Below are 16,043 nucleotides of genomic sequence, written 5' to 3' on the forward strand. Positions count from 1 at the left end.
TCTTACACTGATTGCTTATTAGTTTTAATACATTTAATATTTAATATATATATATTTAAGCGAAATTTATGGAGTGTTTGTACCTAATATATACTTAAACAATATTTAATCGATAATAATCCGTATGAAGAAAGGCGTGTGATAAATGGTCGTCTGTGATGTGTAATGTGTCGCGCGTTCTGATTGGTCCATTCAGTCGAGGCGCCCATCATCTACAGAGAGCCGGAGCGCCTTCAGAGAGCTCAACACACTGAAAGAGAGAGAGGCAACATCTTTACCGATATATTCTCCAGTCATAGTTTTACTGGACAACAAATCTTAAACTTCACAAACCTGTCATCTCAGATCGCTATGGATTGTCGAAACGTAAGTGAAGTCCATGTTTATGTTTGTATAGCTTCAAAAAGAAACTTACGAATTATGCATATTAAAGATTTCGGTTATTTGTGACAACAGATTAAGTGTATGTGTTATATTAAAGTGTTATTAAATATTCTATACATTTTCAATACTTTATAAATATCATCAGGCTGTGGTTTCAAAACAGTTAAGGTAAAATTGAACTTGAAATGTTGTCGTTACATAATCCAGCAAGAAGACTAACTTAGTTAGAGTTAATATTTTAGGATTTACCAACACCAATTACATTAAAATATTAAGTTTACAAATTAATTAAAAAAGTGAATGAGGAAAGATGTGCATTATGATTACAGAACCAGATTAATCAGCTAAAACCAACCATTATCTAAGTGACTGTTGACAAGAGGATTTAACAAAGAACCTGGTGTGGGTGGTAGGAGGATTTTAAACATGTTTCAATTGTATTAATTTCATAGCAGAGAATTCACAACTTAAACAGATATTTAAGGAATACTAAAACAGTTTTCGACTTTATGTCAACAACGGTCATGTTTTAAATCTGTTTATATCAGCAGTACTGAGAATGACACTTAATTCTCAGAAAAATACTTCTCCGCAGGCTTTTTTTACAGTATGAAAAGACCGAAATGCATAAAGGAGATGTGCTGTGTTTGCAGTTGTGTGTGGGGAGAAGGGTCACTGGTTTGACGTCTGGTCTTGTGCATTCATAAGTGCTGATTTTCAGAAGTGACATGTCTGTGTCTAAAGATAGAACACTTGAATGCTTGATCAGTTCATCTTTACAAGCTCAAACACAAGCTTTGTGCTACCTTTTCCACATTTTATTTAGATTAAAGTGATCAAATAAAGACTGAAAGCTGTGACTGGTTAATGTCAAAATGGTTCCTTCCCATTTGTTTTACCTCTCTGTACAGCAGGAGTACAAGCAGTCGGGTGGTTACACAAGTCATCCATTGCGTGGGCTTGGAGTTGTGTGTTTGTGGGAGGGTTCAGAACTTTCTAGAAACAGCAATTATCTGTGTATAATTTGAAGATGTGGCTGTGACTGATGAGACAGATGGTCATTTGCATGTTCCAAACTGATGGGAGATCTTTGTGATGAGACATTCTCACAAGTAAGGTTCACACAAGATGTTCCTTGATTGATGATTGGTCTCATCCTGTCATGCTTGAGAAAGCTCTGTTGCTAGGAACTCTCAGAAATGTAGTTATTTCTTATCTTTGGTGTTGAACGCAAACCTAAGAGCATGTAGGTAGAATATCAAAGGCTTTTGTTGAAGGGCTTTATGAGGAATGATCACAGTAAAAAGCCCTCAGGTCCTTGTTTGTTGTGTAATAGATCATTGTTTATCCCTGCATAAACCTCAGAGGAGCGTCAGGCTTTCCACCTCACTCAGCTGGATCTTCACACTGTTAGCCTGTGAAGCTCCGAATGCTTTCAGCTTCAGTCCCTTGACTATGACGCACCCCCAGCAGGCAGGGAAAATTAGTCGAGCTGTCGGAAACTTGAGGCTCGCTAGGGACCGCTGACAACTTGGATCCCACTGGATGAGGAGAATAAAAGAATCCAAGAAATCAAACTAAAAGAATGTGCGTTCCTCTAAACATAATGATTTACTTTTGAGATACTGTGTATTTTATTGATGTCGATTCTGAGAGAAAGAGAAACTATTTTACAGAAAGAAACTTTAGTTCACCCAAATAAGAAAATTCTGTCATCATTTGCAAACATAAAGGAGATATTTGGAAGATTGTTGGTAACCAAAACATTTTGGTGAACACTGAATTCCGTTATACAGTATAGGCAAAAGAAATAACTGAGACACATCTTTTTTAAGAGAAGAACAAAAGGTTTGGAACGACATAAGAGTATCCTAAATGATGACAGAATTTTCTTGAATGAGTTTTATTTGTTGCAGTTTACATGTTTTAATCAAAATAAAGCAGTAATATCAAAAGATTATATTCTAAAAGGAATCATAGGATGGATATATGTGACCCTGGACCACAAAACCAGTCGAAAGAATATTTGTAGCAATAGCCAACAATACATTGTATTGGTTAAAATTATCGATTTTTATTTTAGGCCAAAAATCATTAGGACATTACATATATATATATATATATATATATATATATATATATGAAGAGTTCAGATGCAAAACCAGCTAAAATCCATCTCAGTCAAAAATGAGATAATGATACTGAGTGAATGCTCCTGACACATATTATACGTTCATCAAATACTTTTTCTTCAATCTCGCTAAAATACCAGCCTCAGCCCAATCAGAAGTACCGGTAATTACATAGAAACCTATACATCTGAGCCTGATAAAAATGCATTTTTTAAAGAAAGACGTCAGATGGATTTAGCTCTTTGCATCTGAACTCTTCATATATATATATATATATATAAATTATTTATTAATATGCATTGCTAAGAACTTCATTTGGATAACTTTAAAGGCGATTTTCTCAATATTTAGATTTTTTTGCACCCTCAGATTCCAGATCTTCAAATAGTTGTATCTCAGCCAAATATTGTTCCATCCTAACAAACCATCAATGGACATTTCAAAAAAATTACCCTTATGACTGGTTTTGTGGTCCAGGGTAAGACATTAAAGTAGTACTATAAATCACAAATCCTGAAAGGCTCACACATTCAAAAATAACTCATACAGGTGCATGAAAACACTTTACCAATATCTAAACCTAAGGCCAGTGCACAGTTGCTCCCAAAGGAATTTGTAAATGGGACTTTCACCAAAAACTGGGCTGGTGAGAGTACCATTAAACAGTTCCTTTGAGAGCAACAGAGTGCCGACTTTAGGTTTTGACATGCTGTAACAATACTTTACCATTAGCCACCTCAGCAAACAACACTGTAAAAGTGAAAAGATTCTACAATTTCCACCACAGTCTTTAGAAGAACCAACATACTGTAATGGCAATTCATAACTATTTTACATTTTGGTAAAGTGGTGGCTAATTCATATGAAATTTGCTTTTTTTTTCTAAAAATTATTTTTCTGTACAAATCACATTGTAAATGTGACCTCAGATATCCTATTGTGTACTTTAGATCAATATATAATTTGAATACCTTCCTCAAAGCATTTCCATTGTGATAGTGTAATAGAGGAACTGGAGACAATATCTGAAGTTGTTGCAATCATTTTACACTTGGTGTTCTTGATACAGATTGGTCTCATGTGGCATTACAGAGTGTGAAAGTTCGTTGACGCTTAAGTGTCGATCTTGACAAAGATCTGTAACTGTTCTTCTGCCATGTAGTCATAGCTAAAATGGCTGACTGTGTTTTATCTGAACTGCAGGAAGGATGCACTCAGCCACAAGACGAGGACATCATGGACATTCCCCTTGATGACCCAGCCGCAAACAAGGCTGCTGCTAAGATTCAAGCTGGTTTTCGAGGTCACATGACCAGGAAGAAAATGAAGGATGACAAGCCTAGAGATGAGGTTAGCAGCATGGGCAGTACATCAAAATACATTTGCCACGGGTGACTTTAGTTATATGAATTAAATTAAATTATTTAATATATTATGTAAACCTACTTTGATTTGCACATTAGATACACATTTGTAAATATTCTTAAACTACTACTACTAAAATGATCTTTTATGTATGTATGCTTTGAGTTGTAGTACCACCTTGGGTACCAGCATCATTTTTATGTGTAGAAACACATCTTTCCACCTCTGATCTTGCTTAGAAACAGCACAAAACCTGTAGCTAGTTAAAAACTCTCCATAAAGAGCATGGCAGAGAGAAATACAACTGTATGTTTAAATCATTAAGTCATTATCCCATTTAAAGCTTGAATGTATATGTGATTTTTTTCCCTCCTGGGAAATTAAGGCTGATCGAAATCCTAATCAATCTTACATTATCTTGTAATCCATCATGTATTGAAAGAACAATTATCATTAAAGGTTCTTTGGAACTGTTTGGAACTCTACACAATCGTTTCTGTCTGGAATCAGAATTTCCCCAGCAGACATCAGTATGGTTAAAATGGTATCCTAGCAATACCGCCTTAATTGCTTGTTGCTAAGCAATAATACAGATGGTACCCAGTTAATGTCATGTGAGCACTTCTCAGTTGTAGTGCCTATGTACGGTAATGTTTTACACAAAAGAAAGCAATTTTACAGAATGTCTTTTTGATTAATTTTACATTTTTTGGTTTGAACGTAACAGGTGTATTTCACAACGCAGTCACTTGTAAATGCCAGCCTTTCATAAGCATCATTCAGGAGTTTTATGCAAAACAAAAACATGTGTCATCTGTTTCAGAAACAACGAGAGCAGAAGTAGCTAAGAGGACCACCATCGCCACCGCCCGATAGCACATCACTGCAATAACCAGAGCTCTTTTGTTTAAAAAGAACCCTTCAGTGTATGATATGAAAGCATCGACATCCAAACTACATGCAGAGTTTGCCACCTGACTAGCAGACTCGCTCACTTTCCTCTTCTTCCTTTAGCATCTGAGTGGCTGTTTTTGACTCGAAACAGGTTCACAGCATGACATTATAAATTTGATTCATTTTAAGATAGATAAGGTTGTTTGTGATCTGTCCGCTTTCAAATCTGAAGCGTTTCTTGTTGCTTCAAGCAAGGCAAGCCAAATACTCTGTCTGGAGATTTGTTGATTTGTTTGAAGTTGTGCTTTACTTCTTTGGCTGTACTGAATCTTACAATATACAAGTATGCATTTACTAAAAGTCAGTGTTTTTTCTAGCATAAATTTTGTTTATGCCTGTTTAATAAAGCGAATTAAGTTCCACATATCAGCTTTCTGTGTTCATTGGACCTGTTACTGTTGGCATTTTTGTTGTGTTGAAGGTAATAAATATGCTAATTACAGCTGATGGAAAGTAACTGATCAAATATGTTTTTAATTAGTCAAAAGATGTGGTTTACCTGACAAATATGCAAGCTGTGCAATACACTGAGAATATTGTTCGTATTTCCAGTGTGTGTCAGATCCATGTGATTCAGTATGAAGTATTCCCACGGCTTAATCAATCTTTCAAACAGTGCGACTGTATCCTTCAAATAGCACAGATGCTCATTAAAAATGGATTTGCTCAAATGCACTCCTTGCGTGCGGCCCTGCCTGTGTGAATGTCTTTTTTGTGTGTTTGTGTTTCTGTCTACCTGTCTATTTGTATCAGATCATCTCTTGGTAAAATACAGCATTTTTACCTTGTGTTCTTGTAGCACAACTAGTAGAGTATGGCATTAGCGGTCTCAAGGTCACATACTGATAAAATGTATAGGGCAGATGTGCTGTAAGTCACTTTAGATAAAAGCATCTGCGAAATGCATACAGATAAATGCAATGTAAATGTCACTGAACGGCATTCTTGAACTTATTGCTCAGGGTTTTAAACAAGGAGGTCTGTAATACCTGTAGAAAGCTCTGTTAGCATTCGCATTCATTTCAATGGCAGTTGCTTGGCTGGTGCATGAAATCTCAGAAGTACGATTTGAAATGTGCCATCTTTTAAAAACTTTAATAGAATATAAAAGTGCGAACCTTAACGTCATGTTTTCGGACATTTAATTGCAGTTAAATGACATTTGTTATAGTTTAAATGCAATTAGCTAAATTCTAGAGTGGTTTTGCCTTGCTCGAGTAGAACCTATATATGTAATTTCATAATTACTTTTATTGTCTTTGAAATATGGTTGAAGTGTGCTGCCAAATATACTGATAAGCATTTGCTGAAAAGTGTGTATTTAAAGAGATAGTTCATCAAAAATGGAAATTCTGTCATTAATTACTCACCTTCATGTCGTTCCAAACCCCTAAGACCTTCGTTCATCTTCAGAACACAAATGAAGATATTTTTCATGAAATCTGAGAGCTTTCTGACCCTGCATAGACAGCAATGCAACTGACATGTTTAAGGCCCTGAAAGGTAGTAAGGACATCATTAAAATAGTCCATGCAACATCTGTGGTTCAACCTTAATTTTATAAAGCTATGAGAATACTTTGTGTGTGCAAAGAAAACAAAAATAATAAAAACAAAAAATAATTTTATTCAACAATTTCTTCTCTTCCATGTCAGTCTTCGATGTGAAATCACGTACCACAGCGCATGACTGACATGGAAGAGAAGAAATTGTTGAATAAAGTTGATATTTTTGTTTTCTTTGTGCATAAAAAATATTCAGAAAACTCCTGGATTTCATCAGAAATATCTTAATTTGTGTTCCAAAGATAAACAAAGGTCTTACAGGTTTGGAACGACATGAGGTTGAGTGATTAATGACAGAATGTTCATTTTTGGGTGAACTATCCCCTTAAACATATTTGTATTTACTTGTTTAGAAATATGTATTTATGTTATGTTTAGAAATATTTGCAACGAAGTTTAGTACATCTAAAATTAATTAACTTAAACTTAATATTGAAGAACACGCTACAGTTAAAATTATAATCAAGTACCTTACAATATTTAGTATGTTAGTCGACACATCAAAATATGTGTACTTTAAAACACAACAAAACATTTGAAATTATTACAAAAAGCCCACTTTTAAGATAAGTGTGTTAAAAACACAGTCATTACAAAAATTTCTTTAAGTACTCTTATAGAGATCGTTCACCCAAAGATGAAAATTCTGTCATCATTTCAAGACAAAGCAACTGGAAGTGCTGAAATGCTAACTTGTTTGTGGGTTTTGGCCTATAAAAATATGCCATTCTTGCAGCACAATATAGTGCAGAAATATGCAAAAATGCCACAGGTCCATAAAATCCAATCCTCAGGGGTGGCTGTTTGTAATGCCTGACAAAAAAAAAAAAAAAAGAACTTATCACATTAACATTATCCATCCATTCATTCTCCAAACCGCTTATCCTCTGCAGGGTCGTGGGACATGTTATCTTTTTCTAGATAATCTAAATAGCTTTTCCGGTTGTGGTTTTATAGCAGTGGTTACTTGTTTAAACAGCACTCTGTTATCTCTGTTATTTTTTTAGCACTATTATAACCTATGGTATATTTAAATACTGGAATACATACATAAACTTTAGTCAGAATATGCCAGTTGTTTTTCTGCACAATTCTTATCTACCTGCAGCTGTTAACTAAAGTGACAGCACTCTAATATTCCTGCTTTCCTCAAAGGAGGATCGATCCAGAGGCTCAGCTTAAGCACCGAATTAACCCCCCTCAGCGGTATTACACAGAAAGAGAAAGAGTGGAATAGTGGAGGAGATTGGAAGGTAAAGGGATGCTGTTGCTGGGACGGCTCAATGGCTGCTGCTTATATGCTCGTAATGATGATTGACAAGGCTGATGGATTAGGCTCCTCCTGAACCTACATTTGGAACTTCATTTATTCATTTTGTGCTGCTGTTGAATAGCCCTACTGTATCTGAAAAATTTAAATCACTGTTTATTTTATCTGCCCTTTTTAACTGGAATGTCACAAATGTTCAAACCGGTTAAATTTTTTTGTTGTTTAGTCTGTATGTGTTATTCACTGGAGGGAAAAGCAAGGTTGTTGCATGATAAAACAGCCAACATTTTGCTTCTGTGAGCTAGTATTATTACTACTCCCACATCAGGCTCTCAAGCATCATCCTCAATCCGTTGTAGTTCACCGGAGTTCACATCTTGCCTCTAAGAATTTGTGACAACTGCAATGTTACATTATTAGGGGTCTAAGCACTGAACCTTAGAAGGATATTATCCCCAAACTTAGAAGGATGGTCCCAATATTGCACTACTACTCAGGTGCATATACACACATCCCCCAACACTAGGATACATTTGCATTTTGGTCCGTAACTCTGGAATCATAAGTGCTAGGATCAGAATTAATATTTTTTATAAATGCTTGGCCCATTATGACCCATACTGACTAATTTTGTTCAATTCAATTCAATTCAATTCAATTCAATAAATTTGAATTGAATTGAATTGAATTAATTTTGTGATTTTTTTCTGTTAATGATTTTGAAGGTTAAAATAGGAGGTTTCCTGGAAAAAGGTTTGGAACCTCTAAACTAGACCATGCTAATCTGCCAAACCTTGCTGGTTTTAACATGCCTTGGTCAAACAGGCATTTTACCAGCGGGTTATTTAGCTGACATCCCATTCTTCCCACAGAGTGCTCTTTGTTGGCATTGAAAGAGTGCCTCTAGAACTCATGTTTTAATTACAGTACACAACTCACAATGGGCAGGAGAAAGTAGAGCGTGTTGTAATTATCTCTTCATGCCCTGTCCCCTGACAGAGTTTTTATTACATCTAGTCTGCCTCCTCAGTGATATCTAGCAGTTAAAATAGAGCAGTGGCACAAGACTGCTGCAAGCTATGCGTGTGCAAAGACATATTATATGGGGTTAAAAATCAGGGTGCAAATGTGGATAAAAGTTCATGGTAAGAAGTGAAAATGTGTTTCCAGCTTTTTCAACAGGAGCCTGTAAAGGTTCTACAGGAGTTCTGTTGGGGAAAAAGATGTTAGTCACAATGTATCAGAAGTTGGCTGAGAGTCTCTGGATCTGAGGTTGAAACCCCTCTGCTTTAAAGGGTATTTTCCTGAGAACTGGAATGAGATGTTGTGTCATGGAGTTGACACTATGGGTAACGGCATCAGTGTGACCGGTGTCTGAACCGCATATAAACTCACAGCAATATTCATTGGCAACCCATGAGTCAGAGCACCCAGAGCACCAATGAGTCATTATGGATTCTGGGCCCATTGCACAAAATTTGCTATAGGGTCCTCTGGGTCCTATGCACTCTGTCCCCCTTTTCTCCCCGATTATGATTCCCTTGCCAGTGAGTAAAGGCACCTGCAATACACATCATCAATTATTTTGCTGAAGGAAACATGCAGGCAAGCTCTAGGCATGGCAACGAGACGTAGCATCTCATTCCCATTTTCATGAAAACGGGTTGCATACACTGAGATGTTCCCTTTCAAACTGGAACTTGGACGCTGCATCATAGAGTTGACGCTATGGGAAACCAATACCCACTACATCAGATGTTCTCCAACTTCCAACCTTTATCAAACTCACCTGCCAGTGACTTTCTATCCTGAAAACCTTGATTAGTTCAGGTGTGTTTGATTAGAGCTAGAGCTAAACTCTGCAGAAAAGTGGACCTCGAGAGCCAGAGTTGAGAATCCCTGCACTACACCATACTGAGAAAACATCTGTCTCACTAAGCTCTGAATATGCACAAACATAGTGGGCATAGCATAAACTGACTCAACAGATTACTCGGCCAGACTCAGAAGCATGTCAACCCAATCGGTGCATCCCATGTGAATCTAAGCTAATGGTTCTACTAAAAGGTTCCCAATCTTTTATGATGCATAACAGTGGAAGTCCTGTCTGTTACACCTTCCTTCCTCCTTTGTGAGACCGGCCTTAGCCTTATGCTGCCCCAAGATCAGAGCTCAGAGAAAAATAATGCACTTTGCCCAGGAACTCTCATCACCCAGGTTCTAAACCCCAAGCGAGCCATGGGGAATCTCAGGCCTCTAATTAAAGTCCCCCAATTTAACTGGGCGAGATCAGCTCAAACCCTGCCTTGAGTAAAGGCAAGCTAACTAAACGAACTATAACTAACTCTTTTTCTTTAAGTACTAAAACACAGTATGTGACAAATATCCCTACTTTAAGACCCAACAGATGTTGGAGAGAGAGGTAAACTAAGTAGAAGGAATCTACATTGCCCCACATAAATCTGTTCACCTTGCTCAACCCCTTAGCCTAACAAGAGGGAGCAAAGGACAAGAGCAATTGCTCTGTAGTACCTCACTAAGTACATGAGCATTGCAGCTAAAACAAAACCCTACTCAGTCCCTGTGAATCCCGCAAGAAATTCTAGGAGGGACAACAAATGACAACGCAGAGTCCATGTTTATTACTGCTGGACCTGTGTACCATCCAACTGCCCATTCTCAAAACCTCACAGTCATCAGTTCCTGAGGCTCAAATCCTCTAGAAGCACTGAACAAGTTCAAGAGAAAAAATTATTTTATCTTCCTTCAATCTCAAGACTCTAAGGCAAGTGGAACCAGAAAGGATGCATCATCTCATTACAACCAACCTTCTTAACAAGGGGTGCCCAAACTCGGTCCTGGAGGGCCGGTGTCCTGCAGAGTTTAGCTCTAACCCCAATTAGACACACCTGAACCAGCTAATCAAGTTTAGGTACCCCTGTTCTTATTCATTACCTCAGCTGTTCTTTCTTTTTTACATGTTTCATTTTTGCCTTTTTATTATGACAGAACAGATCAGAGCTAACAGGAGGTGAAGTGGGAGAGAGATTGTGCTCAGGAAAAGTCTTCGAGTCAGGATTCGAACTCGGGACACCCATAGCTGTATGTAACTGTACTGTATGTTGGTGGACTCCCCACAAGGTTATCAACCTAAGCACTTAACAACCTCTTGTGTTGAGAGGATGGACAAAAAAGGATGGACAAGTCTGTGGTGCAGTGCAGTTCGAAGGATGGACAAGTCTGTGGTGCAGTGCAAACGATTCAGGGAACAATTCATAAAAGTAACGTGACGTGTAGGTAAGTCTCATACTCACTGGTCATTCACTCCCCCTACCTACAATCCCTGCAGGTACCAAGACTCGAATCCGCAACCTTTGGCTTATAAGTCACTAACCATTAGGCCAAGACTGCCTAATGGTTTTAAGTCAACAGATCAGGCATGCCTGTAATACGGCCATCATGTGCAAGGCATCCCTAGCCTGACCCATTGCTACACATGCCCTGTTTAGACGGCAAGACCGGAGCCTTCAATGAGGTTGCCTTACAATGTGAGCAATAGTTAGTCAGCATCTCCACAACATCTTCATGTGTCCCAGGTCACACAATCTCTCCACATTTGCATAACTGGATTGCTGATAGGGAAATAGGCAAACCTAGTATGTTTTTTTCCCATTATCTCTAAACATCAGTGTGAGCAGTTGGAAGAAATAGCTTCCTGACACAGATCCAGTCTAGTTTTGGCACAGACCATAACGTCCAGTTCCTGCATGTGTGGTTGATAGAAGAAAACTACACCAGTTTTTTTGCCCTCTCCAACCACATTCAGTTCCTCAGAGCTAGATGGCACCAGCAACATGCTTTCTGCTGCATCAGAAGATGCCAGAGACTGGTCCTCCTGATCCACCAGATTGTTCAAGCCAGAAATCGAGGATTGAGAAAAAGCAACCACAGTCTGAAAACCTTGAAAACCAGCTTGACCTGCTATACAGGAACAGTTTGTCCCAGGAACTTTTTACCCCCAGACCTGTTGCTGTCTGCGTTTCCATTGTGGCCTAAAGTACCGTGAAGATTAGGCAAATAGTATGGTTAAAGACTGCGTGCGACTGCTTTTCCCAGTCCAGAGCCATTTCTCAAACTACCAAGGACGCAAGTCTGAAATTTGCGTACTTGGTAGTTTGGACTTCACAAGACTCAGAAGTGTGAACTCCCAGGGACAGGGCGGCCGAAGTCAGGTAATTCTGCAAATGGAACAGCAGCATACTTGATGATGTCAGTCAGCTCGCCTTGGCTTCATTTTAATAAAGGTATAAATATATATACATTTATATATAAATATATAAAGTTATAAAAACATAACTTAGTCCTTAGCCAGAACGACCTGGAACAAATAATAGATTGATGAGACCAAAGATTACCTGTTAGATTTACCTAAAACGAATTATATCTCATGTTTAACCACTACAGAGACATCAGAGCCATCGGCAAATGTCAGAAGCAGAAGTTTGGCGCTCTTGGGCAGGATATATGAGCACTGAGCGCCAAGTGATCGCCTGGAGCTCACATCTCCGAAATCGCCGAAGCACATTTTCAAACAGACACTTTATAATAGTCTTTATAATAAAACCAGAGATCTGAGTTTTTAACAACTACATTCTTACCTGAAATACTCTTGAAACTAAATTTTAATGACAGAATAACAGTAATATTTTGAGAATTATGCAAATAAATGGTGGTTGAAATACAATGATGAGTGAACTCAACCAATCAGCATGTTCAGCTCCCAAGTCCCACCCCCAAAAGTTCCTGACCTTTGAAAAAGTGCTACCTCACGAGCAGCCAATTTTTACCTGGAATTTTATTTAGATCCTGGTTCCTGCGGTAGAAACACACAGAGTACCGCCCCAAAGACCCTAGTTCCTGGAGAAAGTTACTGAGGTGGAAACAGGCTTTAAGTCTTCAAGCTGCCTCGGCAACAGTGGGAACCAAACCGTGGGGTGCAGACATTTGACCCTGATCCCTGGAGAAGAGGGCTAAGTGTGATCGGAGCTTTCTCAGTGTGAGCTTGTCACAGTAAGCTTATCCAGCACCCTCAAGTGCTGAACATGTTTACTCCACTCTTAAGCAAACAACCTGCATGTCATGGGTTCCTCAGGTGTTTAATAACAAGGACAACATGCACAACAAACTAGGGATGTGCCAGAATCTAAATACCATGTTCGGAAAGAAAATTACATGTTCTGCGGAACCCCTAGGGAATAAATGCGAGATGGGAGGACAAAAAATGTATCTCAATGCTTTCTCTCATAATTATATCAGTGGGTAATTATACTGTATTAGGGCTGCATGATAAATCGCAATAAATTCCAATGAAATCGCACTCGCAATTAGGCAAAAGTTGCCATAGTCATGCGTGCATCTTGTCAGTGAGGCACATTAGTAGTAAATCTCCATCTGAAGGCCAGAGGGCGCTCTCGTGTGGAAACTCCAAACACTCCCCCAGAAGAAATCCAGGAAATCCCTATTAGTGATGGGAAGTTCAGATTATTTTACCGACTCAGACCTTTGAGTCTCGTTCAGCAAAATGAACAAATCTTTTTTCGAGTCATTTCGTTCATTTTAGCAAAATATAATTAAAATGTTTTGTGTTACCTCCCTAACACATCTACTGCTTACACAAACATTGATCACACTATAAACAAGACAAAACTACAATGCTATAAGAAACAGAAAAGATGAATTCATTGTTTACCTGGGTCTTTAGTCTATGATTAGCTCACCTCACCTCTTATCTGACAAAACCCGAAGATTTAACTGCTTTCATTGATTCAATGTGACTAATAAACACACAACTATGAAAATATATGATTTATCTATTCATTTTCATTATAATAAAGTATATAATAATGCAATGCTAATCGACATAGCCTTTATTATTGCTTAGAATACTATGAAATATGTTGTGTGCCTTATTCTGTGTAAGAAGCAACATCATCTCACAGAGGGATTTCAAACACTCGACTGACGTTATGAAGCAAGTCTGGAGTAAAAACGTTATAAAATGTGGTATTTTTTACGTGCTCTCAGAAGGAGCAGCATTTACTGTAGAGCTGTTGTTCACTGAGAAGCTACACAAACAACTTTAATTATTGTAGAACAATCTCATAATCACGAGATTATATGGTCTGCGATTATGAACGTGATTTTGCGTAGCTAGTCAGTGAACTACGGCTCTGTGTAGTAAATGCTGCTCCATCTGAAAGCAAGCACGATGGAGATTTACTACTGATTACAGAACCGGCTTTACTAACAAGATGTGCATGACAATCACATGCGATTAATCGTGTGGGCATCAGGGAGCCGCTATTAATATGCGGGGCACTGAAATCGCTTTTAAATGCTCTCTCGCTTTTTACTCTCACTTTTGAGGTTCGCGATAACACGTGTTACTACGGAGTGGCAGTACTTACCACACATTTTACAAGATTAGATGTTTGTCAGTGGTGCTCAGGATCTGCAAATCATTTGCCATTGTCCTATCAATCATCTCTCCTTTCTCTGTTTATGTGGTAAGTGAAGTTTTATGTACTGTAATGTAACAGGCTACCACTAGCAAGCAGCTAACCATGTCCCTTTAGTTCCTCATGGCATCAACTCCATGACACACTGCTGAAGTTCCGCTTTAAGAGGGAACCAGTTAATCTAGATATCACTACATTAGGCACATATTTAGGTCGCTGGGAATTTTTTTAAAGAGCTGAAAGAGTTTGTCTCTGTGATGTGGCATTTAATTTTGCATGATATGAACAAAATGTACTTGTGCATATCACAGAAGTGTGTGTTTATCATAAAATGTTTTCTTTTCTTTCACATATTAACACACCTCCAAAAAAATACTATTTTCTGATCTAAAAATACTCTTCAAGAGCCATTCTCAAAAATAGGCGCTTAAGGGCACATAGTTCATATCAAAGCAAAACACAGCTCAAGGAATTCAGCATAGCAACAACCCCAACATGTCTGAATCCATGAGTAGTAACTAAATATCCTGCTCTGTGTTGCGCTGTGGGATGAGAGCCTTAAGTTGCTTTGGAGCCTCTGAGCCCACTTTACGCCCACGTTGGCTCCCACTCGCTCTGACACGTCCAGGGACTCAGCCGGGGGTGGAGAGTTATGAAATATGAATTTCACTCAGGTTTCCAATGGCAACACTGACAAAATCTGCTATAGTGTTGCCTCCTGCTTCTGTAGGCTCATATGTTCGCCTTTCATCTTTCTTTTTTGTTGGTAAATATGGCTTTTGTTTGGTAGAAAAACCATGTTCATGCTGACTTATACAAGCTTGTTAATGACAAGAGGTCATTACACCTACACTGACTTACAGTATATAATGAAAAATGAATTAGTCACTGGCTTAATTTCTCCTTACACACTCTCTCCCTCTCCCCATGAGTTGTTAAAGGGAAATGTGAACATATGTAAATGTGAATTTTGATAAGGTTAACTTTGCTTTTAATCTATTAGCTCCTATTGCCTGTAGTGTCTGTATAGGAAAGACATTTCATTTCCTATGTATTTATTTACCCTCCCCCAGTTTATGAATCACCTTTATCGGAGATAAAAGTCAATCTGCAGACCCTGAAAATTGAGACCCCTGTCCATTTTTTTAGTGGGACAGAGAAGGAAAGGTCAATTTGGTGCTTTCAAACCAGTGGAGGGCAGCATTGTATAAATGTGCCCTATGAAACCACAGCTGGATATATAGTTTTTAAAAGGTTACTGTCATTGAAATAATCTTTAAGGTTGAAGGCAGTTTTGCAGATCAAAATCTTTAAACCAGTTTTACAGCATGTTTAACTGACACACATATAATAACACACAAGCACATTAATGCAGCTTATAACAAACAAAGTTTGTAAAGAGACTGATGGACAGTATCAACATCATACAAAGGTTTTAAGACTGTATGTAGACGATGACTAATAATTAGCAAAAAGTTGAGCAGACTGTATTTGTTATGTCTGACAAGTCCAATTCTTTCAGAAAAACTACATATCAAGTGCTGGAAATTAATGAAATTAATTAAATCACAGACAAATGAAATTTTAATTCAAATTCAGTCAAGAAGCTCTTTTAAGGTTTGCCTCTTTACAGTTTTGAATACATTTTTAATGTACTTTCTAATTATTTTTTTCTTGCAATCAAGAAATTTCATTTGTGCTGTTGACAAGGCATATGATAACTTTGACATTATAAAGCTAAAACTAGCTATAAAAATATTATAAATATATTTATTATGCACACAATTCATATAATTTACATATTTTAATGTTTAATGACCAGATGTATAATATTTAAGGCAAAGGTATCAAGAAA

The 16,043-nt window shown here is 37.8% G+C and overlaps 1 protein-coding gene across 1 annotated transcript; it reads left to right on the plus strand.

Moving 5' to 3' along the window:
* Window positions 1-208: 208 nt before the first annotated feature.
* On the plus strand, window positions 209-5,199 carry nrgna (neurogranin (protein kinase C substrate, RC3) a). The gene is made up of 3 exons (XM_051108722.1): window positions 209-366; window positions 3,720-3,866; window positions 4,705-5,199. The coding sequence occupies exons 1-3, from the start codon at window positions 352-354 to the stop codon at window positions 4,723-4,725; spliced, it is 183 nt and encodes a 60-aa protein (XP_050964679.1). The 5' UTR covers window positions 209-351; the 3' UTR covers window positions 4,726-5,199.
* The last annotated feature ends 10,844 nt before the right edge of the window (window positions 5,200-16,043 follow it).

Source organism: Labeo rohita, chromosome 5 (assembly GCF_022985175.1).
Source record: "Labeo rohita strain BAU-BD-2019 chromosome 5, IGBB_LRoh.1.0, whole genome shotgun sequence".
Lineage (NCBI taxonomy): Eukaryota > Metazoa > Chordata > Actinopteri > Cypriniformes > Cyprinidae > Labeo > Labeo rohita.

Excerpts from the sequence above, each read along its gene's own strand:
- nrgna (XM_051108722.1), top strand. Across the intron at positions 3,867-4,704 it reads ATGACAAGCCTAGAGATGAG|AAACAACGAGAGCAGAAGTA; the intron begins GTTAGCAGCATG and ends CATCTGTTTCAG.